General features: G+C 59.0%; 1 protein-coding gene across 4 annotated transcripts in view; it reads right to left on the bottom strand.

Moving 5' to 3' along the window:
* ARHGEF10 (Rho guanine nucleotide exchange factor 10) overlaps window positions 1-19,557 on the bottom strand; it is a 96,433-nt gene that overhangs the window by 64,446 nt on the left and 12,430 nt on the right. For all 4 annotated transcript variants that reach the window (XM_080796789.1, XM_080796788.1, XM_080796790.1 and 1 more), the window contains exons 2-5: window positions 14,341-14,409; window positions 6,221-6,400; window positions 5,314-5,601; window positions 2,814-2,877 (exon numbers count right to left, since the gene is read on the bottom strand). In XM_080796789.1, coding sequence (XP_080652915.1) covers window positions 2,814-2,877; window positions 5,314-5,601; window positions 6,221-6,400; window positions 14,341-14,377 — 569 coding nt within the window. In that variant the 5' untranslated portion in view covers window positions 14,378-14,409. The remainder of the gene's footprint in view (window positions 1-2,813; window positions 2,878-5,313; window positions 5,602-6,220; window positions 6,401-14,340; window positions 14,410-19,557) is intronic.

Raw genomic sequence — 19,557 nt, 5'->3', positions numbered from 1 at the left:
TGGGGGATGCAGCAGGCGACGTTCACAAGGTCATCCAGGTAGAAAGACCTTGCAGGTGTGCACCTCTCTCCAGAGACCCCACTCGTCGGGGGAGGAGTGCACCTACTTCCGGAGGCCAGCCGGCTGCCCGAAAGGAAAAGCCAAGGGAGCGTGAGCACCGCAGGCCAAGGCCAAGGACGCCCGGCTGCGTGCGCGAGCGGGATGCCCCAGGCAGGAGCCCGCGCTCTCCCCGTCTGCTCTGCCGGTGCCTGCGTGGACACTGGCTCACCTGCTCTCCCGTTCAGATGCCCAGCACGTGCCGGGCACTCGGGAAATGCTGAGCAGAGGAAGATCCAAGTAACAAGGCTAAAAGTGAACAAACACGCACACCAGGCACCAAACACAAACCAGGTAAGGTGGCAGACACTCCACCACGTGCTGAACACCGCTCAGACAAAAGGGCCCTTAACTCATCAAAGGTTCCAGAAGACAAAGGAGGAGACTGCAAATTGACAGAAGGTCGCACGCGACAGGAGATGTAACAATTAGAAACACACGCATCGCCAACTAAGGGGCCCCAGTAAGTGAAGCAAAAATGCACAGAACTGAAGACCGAAAGAGGCTCACAAGGACAGCCGGAGACGTCGCCCTGGCAGCCCAGGGCTGGGACCGCCGGGCCGCAGAGCCGTAAGCACACCTCGAATCAGCCAGACCCGACCGTCATCAGAACGTCCCTCAGCCCTGTGGGCTAAACCACGAAGCTCCTGGGAGAAAACGCGGTGAGACTGCTGCACGGCACTGACTTGCCGGCCCTTGACTGGGTAGGACGCCAAAAGCACAGGCAATACGAAAGGGAAAAATACATAAGTTAGACTTCATCAAAATCGAAAACTTTTGTACAAAGGAAACTACCAAGAGAGTGAAAGGCAGCCCAGAGAACAGGAGAAAATGTTCACGAATCACGTGCCCAACAACGGATTAACGCTGAACAAATAAAGAACACTGACAACTCAACAACCAAAAACCCAGTTCAGAGGTAAGTAAAGGACTTGAAGGCATCGCCCCAAAGAAGACACACAAACGGGCCAAAGGCATGTGGGGGGCCCCGTGCCATTGCTCATCAAGGAAATGCACATCAGAACCACCACGAGGACCATTTCCCACTCAGTAGTACAACTATACTCTTTAAAAAGGAAAATCAGATCCTGATCTTACGGAGAAGGCGGGACTGTCCATCGCTGGTGGACATGTGACCGGCGCGGCCTCAGCAGAAGACAGTTTGCTGTCTCAGGAAGAGGTTTGCTTCCTCAGGAAGGTACATACAGACTCACCCCGAGATCCGGCCGTTCTGCCCCCAGGTGCAGAGCTGAAGGGCCGGGAGCAGGCACTCAGGTGCTCCGGCCCCGGTGCCCGCAGCAGCCTTGCCCACGAGAGCCCACAGGTGGAAGCCAGCCGGGTGCCTGCCGAGAGGTCAATGCGTGCTCACAAAGGAGCATTACTCGGGCTTGAAGAGGAAGGCAGCCCTGACACATCCCGCAACACTGGGGAGCCTTGCGAACGTGACCCGAAGGGAAACGAGCCCGACACGCGGCCAACGGCCGTGAGTCCAATTCCAGGAGGCAGCTCGATCATGCAAGCTCGCAGCCCAGCACGGAACGGACGCTGTCTGGGGCCGGGACAGGGGAACGGTAGATTACCACCCAGCGGGGAGTTTCTGAGAAGATGAAATGTTCTGAAAGCAGACAGTAGTGACGCTTGTACAGCAGTGTGAACACACAAGAGGCCGCTGGCTTGTAGACTTAAAATGGCCGAATACTACGTTATATAGATTCTAACACAATTTTAGGACAGATGATACAACGTGCCAAAACCCACAGGACTGGACACTCGAAACAGGCATGGTGCGTGGTTCCCCCAGCACGGCTGCCCAGCAACCACACACAGGCACACCTACCACGCGCCCAGCACATTCCACGCTAAGCCTTGGTAAACCTGGTCTTTTTGGTTTTTTTAAATTTTATTTATTTATTTGAGAGAGAATGAGAGAGAGAGAGAGAGAGCATGAGAGGAGAGAAGTTCAGAGGGAGAAGCAGACTCCCCAAAGAGCTGGGAGTCCGATGCGGGACTCGATCCAGGAAGCCCGGGGTCATGACCTGAGCCGAAAGCAGTCACTCAACCAACAGAGCCACCCAGATGCCCTAAACCTGGTCTTTATCTCTGAAAAACCCTTCACCCAGCAGCAGAGGGGATACAGGAAATACGAGTGAGGGCACAAAGCAGTCCATCCTGTTGCAAGTGTGCTCACGCAGGGGTCCTGAGATGGGAGGAGGAGCTCGCTGGGAAGAGGGGACTTTGCCGGGCCTCTCAAGCAGACGACAGCGTCTTTGAAGGCAAGTGGCATGAAAGAAAGATCTACAACCAGATCAGTCTGGAGGACTCCAGATGCAAGGCGGGTCCGGTGAAAAGCCCCCCTCCCCCACAGGATGCTGAGACCCTCTTTGACGCTAAAGCACACAGAGCCCGAGGAGGGCGCAGCCTCCCGGTCGACCCACCTGTGCCTCCATATGGCCTGTCTCCCCAGAACACGAGGGACAGCCTGTGGGGTCCTTGTATCCTGGAGAGCCCATCTTGGGAGCCCCGGGTGACACAACAGGGGGCACAGAAGACACAGGGAGCGGTCCCGGACCCAGGAGGGAGGGGCTCGGGCTGGGGGCACGCCTGGCCGGTCACCTCACAGCACTGAGGGCGGGCAGGCCAGCCCTTCGCATGGCCGCATCCCACATCTCAGGAAAGGGTCATGGACTCAGAGCATGTACGGAAGTTAGTAAAGATACCTGCTTGCTGGATCCTCAGAACGTGAGGAAGTAAACTGGCTGTCTTCTGCTGCATCCTGAGTTTCTAGGAGGAAAGAAAAAAACTCAGTGGGTTTAGGCTTAGGGTAAAACACTCAGGAAGTGGATGTTTATCCTGAAAATGCTTTTATATTTTTTTCAATGATAAGCTTATCTTAGCATAAAAATGATTAACTGACAAATTTAAAGGTTTTTCAGGTTTTAGATAAAATGTATTTAAAATAGGATTATAGTAAAAAGCGATACACAAAGGCCGTCTGAAACAGCCGGAATTAGCAGTGCCCCAAAGAAATCGAGTTTGAGCAACAAAGAAATCGGTTTTCTCTCAGTTCTTCACTTCTGCGTGGGAATTTACGACTGTGATCTATTTACGGCAGCCCCCAAAGATCTCACGGGAGGAAGTTACTTCCATGGTATCTGACAACCAACCTTTCATGTCCTCATGCATGTGCACACACACTCACGCACACACTCACGCACCAAGTCCATCACACGTCTCAGCTGATGGCTGTTCTCCCACCTCTGGGTCTGGTTTACCGAGAGGGTGATGAGCTCAGGGCAAAAGGCCATGAGCTCAACCGAGGACGGGCGCTAACGGCCCCACTGGGACACCATCCCTAAAAAGCCTTTAAGAAAGAAGCGACGGTGCGCTGCTGTCCACGAAAAGCAGGGCGCACTGTACTTAGCGTGGAGACCTCAGCCATAAATAGTGCCCTGGTCCTGCTCATTACTAACAAATGCCCTTCCTCGGTGGTGGGAATCCCCAGCGGTGCAGCCGGGGCCACACGGACACGGACTCACCGTGTTCTCAAGGCCACCAAATGGCAGGCATCTGCCTCGGACCACGGGTCAGGTCAGAGGCAGGGTCAGGATCTGAACTCAACCCTGCGCCCCCTTCCAAACACTGCTCTTCCCACCACACCATACTGCCCCAAAGAATGACCCCCAGGACCTCCCAAGAGACAAGGCTACTAGAAAAAGTGGTGAAGAAAGGACGTTAACTGGCAGCAACCACGCTGCGCACCGTGATTGTTGCCCGGAGCCTGGGCCAAGGGCAACACTCCTCACCCCCAAATGCACACCACGCAAGCCTCGTCTCACTGCCCACCCAACATGATGTCTTTCCCTGTGCTCCCCGTTTCAAGAGAGAGGCACCCGGTTTGCTGTGTGCTCAGACACGAGACCTTTGATGAGGAGAGGTCAGGAGAAGGTACGCACACTCGGAAGTTCTCTCTCTGGCCACACTAACTGCTCATCTCTTATTGTTCTGGAAAGAGCTGGAAGCTCATGCCAAGAAGCAGAGCACTGTGAGTTTCTGGCTCTTGGAGGACCACTAGTGAACAGAACGGGAACCTCAGAGTCTTTTTTCAGAACAGGTTTGGGCAGCAGGGAAGAGAAGGGGTTCTGGCTGTCCCTGTTTCTGAGGGTCCAGATGGGGCAGCCTCCATGCTAGGGGGCCTGAGCTGGCACAGCCAGGAGGCACCCCCAGGTCCACGGGAGAACCACAGGGTGCAAAGAGTTAAGCAGCTGGCCAGCTCACAGCAGGCCAGCAGTGCAGGTCCAGGCCTCGGACCCCAGCCTCCCCCGAAGTCCAGGCTTTCCCATGACCCCAACGGAGAGCCTGGTGCACCTGTGTGTCTTTGAAGGCTGAAAAGACAATCAGACCTGTCCTTCCTGGCTCCGGGCACTTACCACAGTGTTAGTTATGACAGGTTTTATTAACAGCTCTAGGAGGACGGCACAAAAAGAAACCAATGGTTTTTAAATATGCTAAATTACTTAAAAATAAATTAGTATTTAACTATTAAAAATAACCAAACGATCTGAAAATAAGCAAATTAACACAAGAACATATTCCTTAATCTTTTTTTGACTGCATCGTCTACTTCCTATTTTCAGATCGTTCTTAGTCTTTGGGCTACAAGATACGGACAGCCCTGTGGATCGTGGTGAATTTCCGAGATCACTGCCAATTACGCCAGGAAAAAAAATGGGGAAACATCAACCCTGAAAACCTCGTGCGTGTCCCAGTGTAAATTCGAGATTCTCTTTAAAGATGGTTTTGTCTCCATTGTGCATAACTGGGAAGGAACGAACTCGTCTACTGAAACCTCACGTAATCCAAGTTATAATTCTGGGTCTGAGGGGTGTCTCATCCCTCAGAAGCCCTCTGCCTGTGTCCCCGTGGCGCGTCCGGGACACAGAGCACAGAGTTCAGGGAGCGAGAACTCAGCAGGCTGCGTTCCCGGGGGCCGCTCTGCACAGAACACACCAACTTGCTGGGGGGACAGTGCGGGCCCTCAGGAGCGCCTGGACACCTGTGCCCGTGGCAGGGGTGGCAGGTGCCTGTGGCCTCAGCAGGCGAACGGACGGCTCCGCCTCAGTCCGCTCTGGTGGCTCTCGCTGAGCACCCAGCACCGCGGCTCCCAGGGACAAGGCTAGTTCACGGCCCGCGGTGTGCAGAGAGGAGCAGGGGCGCTACCTTCCTCGTGTGGGGGCGCGGCGCGGACGGCGACGGGGCTGGAGTAGGCGGGCAGGAGCAGCGGCAGGCTGCAGGGCACCGCATAGCCGCAGGGCACGGGCACCGAGTACCCGCTGGGCACGGGCTGGCTCCCGCCGTCGTCCTCCGCGTCCGCATCCGGGGGCAGGGGCTGCTCGTCCTGGAAGGGCGCGATGTCGATCACGGAGTAGGGGTTGACTCTCGCCGGGGCCTGGAGGACGGCGGGTTCTGCCGGGGCGTCCGTGTCTGCCCCCATCCCAACCTCACCTCCTGGAGGCAAACACACATGCATCAAGGTGGGGGCACCGCTGACCTGCCCCCCCGGGGCCCAGGCAACACCGGCCCATCCAGGAGACACCCACAGCTGGGGTGCTGAGGGGCGCCCCCGACTCTGGGGCATCGGAGGGGCGGGTGTGCCCACGGGGCCTGGCGGCTCCCAGCGTGGTCTCTACTGCGAGATGAGCAAGCGAGAAGCCGCTGAACTCGGGGCCGGTCGGCAACGTGGAGAGGTTGCTGTGAGGGACGAAGACACGAAGCCTCGCCCCAGCCCATCCTCCCAGTCGGGGAGTCCGAGCCGATGAGGCCCCCTCCGAGACCCAAGCAGATTTCCCTCACCCGACGGCGCTGACCCCGGAACCGTCGCACGTCCCCGCGGACGGGGCGCCGGGGCCACTTTCACCGGCTAACACCCCCAGCGCCCCCGCACACATGGGGCGGGAGCAGAAACGAGGGACACCCGGCCAGAGCCGAACCCGTCTCTCGGGCTCACGCCACAGAACGGTCACGACCGTCCCACTCCCGGACGCCCACAGCCCCCGCGCCCATCCCACCGGCCGCAGGGGCGAGGGAGCCGCCGGGCCGCTCGTGCCGCTGGCCGCGGGGGGCCCACCTGAGCCGGAGGGGGGGTCTGCGCCCGCGTTCCTGGCCGGGGGGGCGCCCGCAGCCTGTCGGTCTGCTTCCGGAACCTCATCTCCGCTGTCGAAATCGAACTGCTCCCCCTCGTCGTCCTCGTTGCCGGCGGACTCGCGCTTCGCCGCGCCGTCTGCGGGTCGGAAGAATGCAGTCAAGCCTGGAGGAAGGGAGAAGCGCTCGCTGTCAGCGACAGGGGACATCTGGGAGGCCAGGGCAGCGGGGCGAAGACGAGGGAGAGGGAAAATCTGGACACAGGGGCGCCCACGACAGACGTTCAACCACCTCACAGAACGGACGTGGCTCCCGCCCCACGGATCCCCAGACCCCCGGTTCCGCCCACGCAGCCACCAGCACAGCACGTCACCGCCCAGAGGCAGGGGACCTTGCGCTCCCTGCGCACATAAGGCTGCCCTCCGGCCCTCTGGCCACACGTCCCTGGCCAAGGGTGTTCGGGGCAGGGAGGAGGGGGCTCGGCCTCACGGATATCACCGAGGGGGTCTCAGGTGGGCACCGGGACAAGCATCTGAGACTGGCCATCTTGGGACTTATCCACAGGGTGAGGCCTGGACCCCCATGCTTGGCTCACAAAGCGGGTGGACAGATGCCCAGGCAGCCCATGAGAGGTCACAGCACCCAGGCTACGGAGCTGGGATAGGGGACAGAGGAGGACGTGCAGGGGACAGCACAGGAGGGAAGGGCCTCTTCCTCTTCCCTGCACCCCAGCACTGGGGCAGAACATGGAAAACCCCAGAACTGGACATCCTTAACCACCAGTAACAATAAGACAGTCGGCTGGTGTCTGGTGCTCAGACAAAAAACAAAATATCAGAAAAAATCAGTCACTTTCCAGGGAGAAGCTCTGGGCCGTTAAGGTTATGTTCCCGCACACTCACGGGAGGGGCACCCCCTGCAGGACCGAGGGACCCCAAACCCTAGAGGAATCTAGGGGGTTCCCTTATGAAGTAATGGGCACTAAGGGGAGGAAAATGTGACCTGAAGATGACCTGAAGGTTAGCACGAGCAGAAATCACTCACCCAGCGAGCAAACCAGCACACCCCAGGGTGACCGGGTTTGCTCTGAGCCACTCAGGGGGCCCGAGGCACAGAGAGCTCCAGCTCTATGAGGCTGGGGAGGGATCTGCCCGGACAGGCGCCCACTGCCCCAGCCCGGGTCCCTTCCAGACGGTTCCACCCCAACTTACCAGCCAAACAGCTGGTACACGTGCCCGACTGTCTCCCAAGGCGCCTGCGGGGAATGTAGGGATCTGAACGCAGTTATTGTAGAAGACACGTGAACAGGATCAGGGGCCAGGGATGGCGCGTCTTAGGGCTGAGGTAACGGAGACATCAGGAACCTCGCCCTCCACACCCCTGTACTGAAGCCGCAGGGCTCCCTTCCCTGCTCTGTCCCCAGGGCTGGGGTCCAGGTGGACTCCTGGGATGGCCTGGGGCCTTACAGACAATGGTAATGGAGTCACCTTCCCGGTCCGCGGGGCGTGGGGTGAGGCCAGGTCGGGTTGTCCCAGCACAATGGTGGGCGGTCTCTGCCCCTCCAGCTCTGCCCAGAGCCCCGCGAGCACCCCTCGATCCCAGGACAGGGCCTGGGTCAGCAACAGACGAGCAGCGTGGGTGCGGAGCAGGCTACGGAAACAAGCTTCTACACCCCTGGGCTGCTGAAGGACATGGGCGCCTGGTAGCTCCTGAGCTGGGGGGAGACTGGGGGGCGGGACAGTCCATATCAGGGTTTTAGGGTGGAGTCATTCCTAGGGAGGGAAGCTGACAGATGTGTGTCGACACAGGAGTCAGCCTAGAAACTCTTTCCAGCTGGGGCCTCACTGTCCAGACGAACCACCGATGGTCCAAAAGAATAAGTGGCTTTAAATACCAGGTGTGTATTTTTTCCTTGAATCTTTGGAACCAGCAATACACTCTAACGGGTCTTTCAGAGAAAACACTTTCTCATCGGTGATAAGTAATGGGGAGCTCAGGCTGACCCCTGCGAGGGGGCAGGCGGGAGGGACCTCTCGGCCAGAATGCCACGTCCACGGCACACATGGGGCCCACCCGGCATGCTGGGACTTCACCTTCATTGGCTAAAAGCAAGACAGTGGCAAATACTGAAATGGAATCAAGGAAAGGCTTCAGAAAAATGTCTTTAAGGGGCGCCTGGGTGGCTCAGTGGGTTCAGCCACTGCCTTTGGCTCAGTTCATGATCCCAGGGTCCTGGGATCGAGCCGCGCATCGGGCTCTCTGCTCGGCAGGGAGCCTGCTTCCTCCTCTCTCTCTGCCTGCCTCTCTGCCTACTTGTGATCTCTCTCTCTCTCTGTCAAATAAATAAATAAATAAATAAATATTTTTAAAAAAAAGAAAGAAAGAAAAATGTCTTTAAAACACGTAATTCTGATGAGAGTGTGCATTGGCGACCTGTGGACAGTAGGTTGCCAACATTTACCCGAGCCTTCTAGTTTTGTATATCCTCCATCTCAGAAATTCTACCATGACACGTCTGCCTTGAGGAAATGATCTGAGGTCATCGGAATACTTACCTGCATATCTTACAATAGAAGACAGAGTCTCCAAATCATGACACGTTTACACAGTGCGTTACTACTGAAACCATTAAAATTATTTTGTTGAAGATTATTCAGTAATTTGGAAAGAGATTCCCGACATACTAATAGTGTCTTTAATTGGCCCTTTCATACTCACTTAATAGAAAATAACAAAGGTTGGCGAGGACTGGAGAACGGGAACCCCGGTGCGCCGCTGGAGGGGACGTGAACTGGAGCAGCGGGTGTGCACACAGTCCAGGCTAAACACGGAGCTCCCCCACGGCCCAGTACCTGCTTCTAGGTGGGGATTCACGTGGACGCATTAAAAACAGGCGATCAAGCAGGTGCTTGTAGGCCCATGCAAATGTGCAACCACACACGTGTGCAACCATGCATGTATACAACTGTACCAACATACAACCGCACATGTGTGCAATTGCACACACGTGCAACCATAAGTGTGTAGTCATACATGTATGCAACCATACACACGTGTAACCCTAAGAACGTGCAACCACTCATGTGCAACCATGAGTGTGCAGTCATGCATGTGTGCAACCCTGCAAGTGTGCAACCATACACAACTGTAACCACCAAGAATGTGACCACACACATGCAAACATGCACCATGCAACCACAAACGTGTGTAACCATACACATGTGCAACTGTACCAGCATGCAACTGTACACGTGTGACCATGCGAATATGCAATCACATGTGTGCAACCACACAACTGTAAATGTACATGAGTCTGCAGCCGCACACACGTGCAACCATGAGTGTGCAGCCATATATGCATGCAACTGTACAAGTGTGCGATCACGAGTGTGCAACCACACACATGTAACCGTATGAGTGTGCACCCACTCCAAGCACCATTATTCACGACAGCCGAGAGATGGACACAACCCCAGAGTCCATGGCCAGATGAAAGGGTAAATCTAATGCGGTCGACACAGACAACGGGACACACTCAGTATTGAAACAGACAACCCTGGCCTCTCTGCGACACGGACAGACCCGAGGCCACCGCACCAAGTGAAACGCACCAGTCACCCAGGAGCGGCCACAGCGTGCCTCTGCTCACAAGCCGGTGGACACGCAGGCTGGGGAGGGCACAGGTGAGAGACCACGGAGGACAGGCTTTGGTGTGGGAAGATGGACAGTTCTGGAAGCAGAGGGTGGTTGTGGATGCACAACGTGGCTGAACTTCACGCCGCTCAATGGGTCACTGCACGACGCTGCAGGGGCACCTGGTGGGTACAGCTCGCCACCACGCAATCCCTTCGCACGAAGACCAGCCCAGGGCCCGTGCGCTCTGGGGCCGCCATGAAGGACCCGCGTTTTCCTCTCTGCGCTCCTGCGTTTGGCAAACTTTCTACAACAAGGACACTTCTTGTCTGTTCCATGGCTGTTTCCGGCGTCAGCACTCCTACGTGGCCGTCCGAATTCGCCGAGAATGTTCATCCTCTGAGGTCCGTATTTAATCAAGACGTGGATGCGGCTCACCCGTGTCGTCCAAGTAAGCAGCGTTATAAGTAAAACCACCAGACACCGCCTGGAGTTGGGGGTGGACAGAACCTGTCCCCGCGCACCAGTCGCAGTGACTTACGTACTCCCCAACCAACTCCGGTCGCACCAAGCGACGGGAAAATACTGGCGGTCTGGGTTTTGGCTTTATCAGTCAGCAGTCAGCTTATTCACAGGAACAACCTATCTTGGGGCAATAAATCTCTTCAATGGAAAAACCAAAACTGACAACGTTTTCCAAATACAACTGTTTCCATCCTGTAGATTCCCGTTTGCCAAATCAACACGGCAGGGAAATGATAACCAACTACACATACAACCAGAAAGGCCAGGCGTGGAGTGGGGGGGAGGCGATGGCCTCACTTAGCCACGTGAGAAATCACGCCGCGCACACATCCCACTCTGCGAGGCAGACTCAGAATCACATGCCGGCTCTTCCCTTGGCTAATGCTCTCCTTGGAAGGGATATTCTATTACTGGGGCATGTTAAGAATTAGATAAAATACACCTATGTGACTTTGCAAACACTGCTATTAAAAAAGCCTTGGGGGGCGCCTGGGCGGCTCAGTGGGTTAAGCCTCTGCCTTCGGCTCAGGTCATGTTCCTAGGGTCCTGGGATCGAGCCCCGCATCGGGCTCTCTGCTCAGCGGGGAGCCTGCTTCCTCCTCTCTCTCTGCCTGCCTGTCTGCCTACTTGTGATCTCTCTCTCCATCTGTCAAATAAATAAATAAAATCTTAAAAAAAAAAAAAAAGCCTTGGGGTGCCTGGGTGGCTCACTGGGTTGAGCCTCTGCCTTCGGTAATGATCTCAGGGTCCTGGGATTGAACCCTGCATCGGGCTCTCTGCTCAGTGGAGAGTCTGCTTCCCCCTCTCTCTGCCTGCCTCTCTGCCCTCTCTCTCTGTCTGCCTCTCTGCCTACTTGTGATCTCTGTCAAATAAATACATAAAATCTTAAAAAAAAAAAAAGCCTTATGACCTCTGACCCCATGGGCCTGAACCCCAGGCTCCCCCATGCAGGGAGAAAGGGATTCCTGTTTAATATGCTCAGGAAGGAAAGTGAGTGGCAAAGAGCTTTTCTTATGACCGACCCACACTGACAGGTCACTGTCACCCACAGTCCACTGCTCCCGTCAGGGGCCGTGCCCCTGATGGCTTTGGACAATGACTCGTGTCCACCATGGCAGGGTCACACACAGGAGTCTTGCTGCCCTGAACCCTCTGTGTTCCACCTGCTCCTCTCTCCCCCACCACCCCTGCTGCCTCCCCCTCGCTGGGGAGCCGGCTGCACGGGATGCTGGGGTACGTGTCCCCAAAGCCAACGCCCGTGGGTCATCCGCATCTGTCCCCTCCAGTCACCGCGCTGTTCCTCACTGCCACGTTTGGCATCAATGACGTTACACACTCCTGGCTTCCTCCCACCTATCCGGCTGCTACTTCCCGCCGTTCCCTCGAGGACTGACTTGTGTCTCCCAAAACCCTATGCTGAAGGCCAAAGCCCCAGCACTCCAAACGCGGCTCATGTGGAGGTCCCTACGGCAGGCCCTGGTACTCCAGGACTGGGGTCCTCATAAGGAGAAGGGATCACAACACAGACACACATAGAGGGACGACACAGGAGGATACGGGGAGAGACAGCGTCTATGCGACAAGGAGGCAGGCCTCTGAGGAAGCCGCCCTGCCCACCCCTGGACCCTGGGCCTCCTGCCTCTGGGCTCTAAGAGACGACATCCGTGGTCCTGTCCGCAGTAAGTGGCATGGCTGCCCGGGCAGGCTCCTCCTTGATGGATCCCTGCTTCCGCCCCCACGACGAGTGCTCCAGGGTAACTGACACGCTCCCCACGGGAGGCCCGGCCCGCCTGCAGCCTCGGTCTTCATCGGCACAAAATCCACCGTCCGCGTCAGACCTCCTGCTGGAGCTCTGGAGTCACATCCAAGAAGCTCTGCTTGGATTCCGGAGGCCCCTCCGGCTCAGCCATTCCTCGGTCCCTCTCCATCCCTGCACACGCCCCCTGGGGTGAGAGGTCCACAGCAGGAACCTCAGGACCCCCCCGGGCCCCGGGCCGCTGCAGGGCCATGAACCAACCCACGGAGGAGTCCCTTTGCTTTGGACTCTCCCCTTCCCAACCTCCGGCAACATTCCTGGTATGTCCCGGGGCACCACCCAGGGTCCCGCCCACAGCCCTCCAGGCAGAGGAGCCGGCCCGGACTCAGACCCCGCGCCAGGCTGGCCCTCTGGTCAGTGCCCTGACAAGACAACGATCTGGTCAGCAAGCACAGCCCCAGGGATGCGGTCTGACCCGCGACCGCCCTCCTCCCACAACTGAGCCCCCCGCCTCCGTCTAGCAGCAAACTGCACCGCTGGGGCCGGCGCACTTCTAAGGAAATGAGAAGTCACACTGGCTCTCTCAGGTCAAAAAGGTCTTAGTGTCTTCCCAAACCGCAACAAAAGCTAAGTCACTACAGGCTACAATGTTACATTTCCCACCGGGACTTAGAGTCCTGAGTGTAGACAGGGAGGGAGACACTGCCTGCCTCCTGCCCACGCCAGCCGCCCTCTGCTCCTGGAACACATCGGTCTACACAGCTGACACAGAGCCTGGGCTCACAATGGGCTGGCTCGGGTCGCTCATCTCTCAGGGGAGCAGGGGCTCCAGGGCTCAGGGACACATAGATGCCCCTCCCAGAGCATCCCCTCTTCGAGCAGACAGCCCTCAAGGGCTGCCGAAAACCCACGAACAGGTCTGAAAGCCATGCCAGGGAGGAACTAAGACATTGAGGAAAAAAAATAAGAGAATATTCATTTTTAAGCTCAGAAATAAAGGCGACACATTTTGTCCCTGGGGCCAGTAAGACCACATCTATTACAACACAAAAGCTTGATCCAAGATAAGATGTTTCTCTCATTTCAAAAGAAGGCTATTTGTGCTCTATTTCTTATTATTATTAGAAAAAAAAAGGGCTTTGCAAAGCAGCAGGCGCAAACAGCTCCCCCAACAAGGGGCCATTCACGGCCACCGTCCTTGTCGGCCTCCTCCTGGCTCCGGACATCCCTGGGGTGGCGGCTGCGTGTGCACAGCGGTGTCCCCAGAACAATGCCACCATCACAGGCCACCGCCCCTCCACCCTTCGCACACAGCTTCTGTTCTCTGTGTCCTGTTGGAGCCCCGACCCGTCGTCGGCAGGTGCTTGCCACCCGGCTGTGGGCGAGGCCACGTTCCTCTGGCTACAGGACAACCGAGGGCTCCTCCTCCCCTGCCACGGGGCGGGGGGGGGGGGGGGGGGGGGGCTATGAGTTCTGGGAAGGCATCAGGAGACCACGATGCCTTCCAAGGCAGGACCATAAACTCAAGGCCCGAGTGTCACGGCCGGCAGGAAAAGGGATGGACAGGCTCTGGCCCCACATGGGTTCCTCCCAGACTCTGGCTCACTGCCCCTTGGGTCCTACAGCCTCCCGGCATGCCAGGGACCCACACATCTGTCCAGGGCACATGTCAAGGGAAGTCCCAGGGGACGGAAGCCCTGAGCAGACCGTGCCCTGCTAGCTGGGAGTGACAGCACCAGGCCCTCCGCTACCAGCCGTGGTCTCTGTGGTCTGGTCAGGGCCTAGGACAGGGCCCCGCCCCTCGCCGTCCTCATATACAGAGCAGCCAGACAGAAAAGGTCCACGCTCTCCCTGAGCGAGCCGAGGGCAAAAGGAGGCAGACCTGGAAACCATCCTGCTGCTCCGCTCGCGGACGCCGGGGCGGCAAGGAGCCTACCTGTGGTCTCTCAGTAAGGAAGTCCGCCTGTCCTCATCCCCGCGTGGGTCTGCGATGCGAGGTCGGGAGGAGTCAGACCTCACAGGACTCCGGGCAGGCGCTTGCCCCGAGGGGGTGCCCAGGTCACCCCAAAGTAAGGGAGGAGCACGGGCAGGCAGGGGCTCAGAGTTCCACCTCCTCGGGACGCGTGGCCAGACCCTCCCCTTTTCCCCGAGGGCCCCCCACGTCGGAAGGGGCCCTGCAAGACGACCATTACCTTCAGGAGCAGGGGCGGGCGGCTCTGACTGGTCCATGGCGCAGCTGGGAAACCTCAGTCAACGGACCCCTGCAGGAGGAAAGACACCACGGTCACCACGGGTGAAGGGCTGACGTCAGCCCCAGTCACGGTGCTCACTGAGGGACCAGCACCCACCCCCAAAGGACGGTCACTCGCCCCCGAAATCACATCTGTGAGCACGCAGAGTCCCCGTGGGCCTGATCTCCCCAGGGTCGCGGCCAGGAGTTCCCTCCGCACCCAGGCTCGCTGGTGGACCCCTCCCAGCCCAGTACGAGGGTCCGGGGAGAAAGGAGCCAGGGCCGACGGCTGCCCCTTCTCTTCCTTCAGCTTTGGCTTCGAGTCAACAACTCACTGCCCAGGATCGCGGACCAGGCTGATGGTCCCCTAAGCCTTCAGTCGCTAAGCTCTGGGGTCTAGGCCAGGTCTCTGCACACCCAGCTTTATTCTTTTTCTTCTTCTTTGCACCTTTTGTTTCCCGATGTGCTTTCGGAAGAAAACGAAGTCTGAGAATGTGAAACCAGCCACATTGTGAGAATGTTCGTGCCCAGCTCCCGAGAAGGCCGTCCTGTTGCCAGCTCCCTGGTTCACAAGGGCTCACAGCACCAGACACCTGCCCGGCTCCTACGGCCAATGCCCAGGCTCTGAGGTGGCAAGGATGGCACCAAGGGTGGGTACAGCGGTGACGACGCCCCAGCCCACACCTGCCCATGGTGGGGCAAGCTGTGGGTCCCTTGCCAACACACATGTGGTGCCCACCATGCCGGCTCTCAGCCTGGGCAGCACAAGGGAAGCTGGTGAGGGCCCCGATGGGGGCACGGCCCACACTGCCCATGCTGTGCCCGTCCGCCAGCTTCATCCTGTCTCTCCTCCAGGATACGGGCTCCCGTGCTAGTTCCAAAGTGAAGGAATGGAGACATGGAAGGCGTCTGGGAACCCACCTCGGGGGAGACGCAGGACACATGGATGTCCATACTGGGGCTGCACCCCTGCCCTCCTGCAGGCCACCAGGAGCACAGGGACAGCAGCGGGGGTGGCCTTGGCTGCTGCAGGGGTGAAACATCCAAACACGGGGCTGGGACAGGGCCCGGCACGCGGGGGCACCGGGCAGGTGGCAGCAGGCACTGGTCGAGTCACACTGTGGTCCGTCATCTGTCCCACCACGCCCACCCCCGGCCCTCTCCAAGGATTTGATACGACATATAACCCGCGGAGGCCCACAGAGCCCATGGCAAAGTTCACCCTCCTGGCCAGAAACCATCGCTCGGTTCCCAAAGCAGACAGACGCACGCACACCATGTAACCATGGCAGTTAAAGGAGGAAATAATGCAGGTGGGAGCGCGTCTCTCTGAGAAGCGGTGGCCTCCGGCTGCGGTGACCTGGTCCACAGGGAGAGGGACAGAGGCACGGACACCCTGACACTGAACTCCACGCCCACCACCCCACGTTGGCCAGAAAATGTCCAACCAACGTCCACGGCGTTCCAGGCACCAAGCGTGGGGTCCACAGGGGTCACGGCCTGTGATGCAGCATGGACACAGGACGGGCCATCTCTCCTGGGCAGCAGGTGGCGGGAGGGACAGGGCGCATGTCTGCAGGGATCACACGGCCCTCAGAGCTGCATGGAGGAGAGTGCCTTCTCCGGCCACATCATCTCCCAAGGAAGTGAGTCCAAAACTCCCCCATGCTCCTGCGTCCTACAGGTGAGCTTGCAAAGGGACGAGGACCCAGCCAGCAGTGACATGTTGCACCACACACGAGCACGTCCAAGATGCTGGGGTTCCCAGAGATGCTGGTCCCACAAGGAAACGCCGGGCTGGTCCTCACCCTGGATCCGGCCCCGCCCGGCCGGTGCGCCTAGACCCCACAGGCACTGCGGGGAACAGGAAAGACGCGACATATCCGCAGGAAGAGGGGACAATGGACTCCACAGTCGCGAGAGGAAGTGAGGAAGAAGGGAAACATATTTTTAGCCGTCCGAGAGGTGAGGACCCGGGTGTGCAGCTACTCAGCATTGTCGCCACAGACAGGGTGTGGACACCCGGCATTTTTGGAGCCGTGTGGAGAACATCCCCAAGCAACAGCGCCCCGGGCAGCCAGAGGGGTCCTCGGGCTTTCGGGCAACTCACAGCTTTCTCGTGGGTCTGATCTCAGCACGGGTGCCCCTGGTGTGCGAGGCCAGCCGGGGGCACGGCCACAGAAGACGTCTTTCCGGTCGGGGACACAGGGTGGCATTTCTGCCCCAGGCTCCTCCAGCAGGAGCTGGGACACACCAGCCGCCACGGCCACGCGGCTCCTCCTGTCTGAACGTGGGCCTCCTCTCTCCTCACACTGGTCGCTCGTCCTCAACACTTTTCTTTCAAACCACAGAGCACAAATCTCATTAACGCCAGCTGTCCCTGAAACACCCGAGAACAGAGGCCAGCTGAGCGCCCCGTTCCCCACTGGACGCGGACAGGACAGGAGAGATGCCGCCGGGGTTCCGCTGCTCCAACGGCTCCCTGCGCCAACACGCCCCGCTCGCGGGGCCCCTGCGGGTGCGTGACCCACTCCAGCTGCGGCGCGGGCGCCGGAAGCCAGCCTCTGCTGCCACGATCTGCGTTCCGGACACCGGCGAGCATCCGACGGCTCGCAGCGCGCTCCGTGATGCCGCCCTCCCCACAGCAGCGTCCACGGGAAGTCGCGTTCCTGAGAAGGACCCACAAACGCACGCTTCTGTCCCCGGATTTCAGGGGCCAGCGTGCACTCACCCCCGACAGCCTGCTCGGCACCCAGGAGGTGTCCTGCCTCTCTGGGCCCTTCAGGCCACACCGAAAACCCTGTTTCCCCTGCAGCCACGCAGGGGCCAAATCCACATCTCCGAGCCGTCCTCTGGCGGCCCCTGACACGTGGCGCCCCCCCCCGGGGACCCTCAGAGCTGCAGACGGTGTTCTGGGGACCGAGCAGGACTGCAGCCAGCTCTGTCCAAGACTGACCTCGGCCAGAGCACGGAGCCTCGCTGACACAACGCGGTCCTCCGACAGACGGCAGCAGGCGTAATTCCAGTCTGGGCTGTGCGACTGCGGTCACTCCAATTTCAGCATCCTAATAAAAGACTGCGTCGTGCACCCAGATCACGGCTTTAAACAAAAAGACGACGTGTTCCATCAGCGCAGGACCAGAGGCTGAGCCCCGCAGGACCGCTGCACGGGACTTGTCTGTAGGTGGTGCGGCTCCGCGTCACAAGATGGCCTTTGAGGCTGGGGCAGCCGCTGGATACCCCACGTCACTTTTTCTGCTTTTTCCCACATTGAAGAAATACTCCCGAACCTTGGCTCCCACGGCATTTCTTGGCATCTCATACCACGTGTGGGACGGGCGAGCGAGCACCCAGGGCACATGAGCGGCAGGACGCCGAGGCTCAGGAGGACAGACGCTTCTCACAGCCTGTGGCCATAGCAATGCTCGGCATTCGGGGTTCTGAGGACAGCGGGACACTCCCAACCAGGGCCCCTTCCACAGAGAAGCAGCAGAGAGAACACGCAGCGGGGGCGGGGGACCTGGGCTCTGGGGACACCCGGCTTCCCAGACCTCCCCCAGCTGGACAGGGCCCTGCAGTTCCTGCCTCAGTGTCCTCGGCCATGCAACCCACCGGCGGGGGTCCGGCTGCAGGGCTGCCAGGGGTGGGGGGGACTGTGTCCCTGAGACTGGGGCAGTACCCCCGAGGGAACAGGCTCACTCAGCGCACAGCAGGCTCGGCCCTGCTGAGCACACAACCTCTTGTGCACTGTGGGCAGCGGCAGGGGGCGGGGGGCTCCCTAACGTCCACTCCACCATTCTCCCCAGTCTGGGTCACGGAAAGCGGGGTTGCAGGTGGCTGAGCCTGTGCCCAGCCCAGACCCATCAGAGCCCACCACCATCGCGAGAGCAAGGACCCACCTTGGCCTGTCCGAGACGCAGAGGGCCCAGCATCCCAACCAAAGGGGCTGGCTCGGAGCACCGGCGTGGAAACTGCCTGGACAAGGAGCCTCGGGCCCTCCTGCCTAAGAGGAGAGGACCCCAAGGACAGAACCCGGGGACAAGGGGTCAGGGAGCTGGGCGCTGAGCAGTGTGCGCCAGGAAACCCCAAAGGCCCACGGCAGGTGCACGCCCTCTGGGACTGCCTCTGGACGGACGTCACATCGGTAAGCCTCTCGGCCCAGAGACCGTGGAGGGACGAGGATAAGCACACAAGATCTCATGGCGCACATCTTGACAGAATGGCACCATCTAAGTTTAAATTCCACGGCAGACCAACCATGCCAACCTCCCGCACAGAACGTTTTCACAGTTAAGGTGACGTGCAAGGGAGAGGGAAGGACGGAGAATCTTCCCACGCGCCTGCAGGGAGCTCGGCTGTCCGGGACTTTTGGCCCGTGAGCCCCTGGGCTTTACCACGGAGGCTGCGGCGAGGGTTAGGGTTGGGTTGGGGTTGGGGTCAGGGTCGGGGGCAGGGTCAGGACAGCTACACGGGGCTGTCCGGCGTCCGCGTCTTTCCGACTGTAAGTGATGCACTCGTGTCCGACAGACGCCGACCCCAGATTCCTTCCCCTCCTTTATTCACTGGCCCCAGAAGACAAAACACTAAAAGAGAAGCAAATTTATTCTGTGTCAACGGTATTAGAAAACCTATGGCCACCAGCGGCTAAGCGGCTCTTTCCCAAACAGCCCAGGGTCCAGAGTACGAAGGTGAGGCCCCTGAGGTCGCATCCTCTAGCCGGAGGCTGGGCCGGGGCACCCCGTCTGCTGTGCTCAGCTCTCCGCCTCCCTTGCGGCCTGGGCCCCTGGGTTGCCCGCGCCCTGCACGCCCCTCCCCTGCACACTCCGACCCGGTCCTCTCTCAGCCCACCCCCCACGGCTGCACCACCTTCCGCAGGCCCCATTCTGCCCCCAGCCATGAGGGAAGGACTCATCTTTCTCCTGGAAGCCTGTCCCTGTGGAAAAGGACAACACCCAGCCTCCACGGAACGAAACCTCTCCACGACTAACCCTGAGTAGGAACGGCCCCCATTCGTGGCCTGAGGAGACAGAATCCTGGGGTGTCCTGCGATGGAAGAGAATGACCAAGTGGTGACCGGTGGCTGGAGGGGCAGAGCAGAGACGGCCCAGTCGGGACAATGGTCTGACTGAAAGTCTCAAGAAGCCTCAGCTCATAAGAGAGGGAAACCGTGGACGGACTG

Source organism: Martes martes (assembly GCF_963455335.1).
Source record: "Martes martes genome assembly, chromosome: 2".
Classification (NCBI taxonomy): Eukaryota; Metazoa; Chordata; class Mammalia; order Carnivora; family Mustelidae; genus Martes; species Martes martes.
The sequence above is the reverse complement of the archived record's forward strand: the minus strand, read 5'-3'. Positions and strand labels throughout refer to the sequence as shown.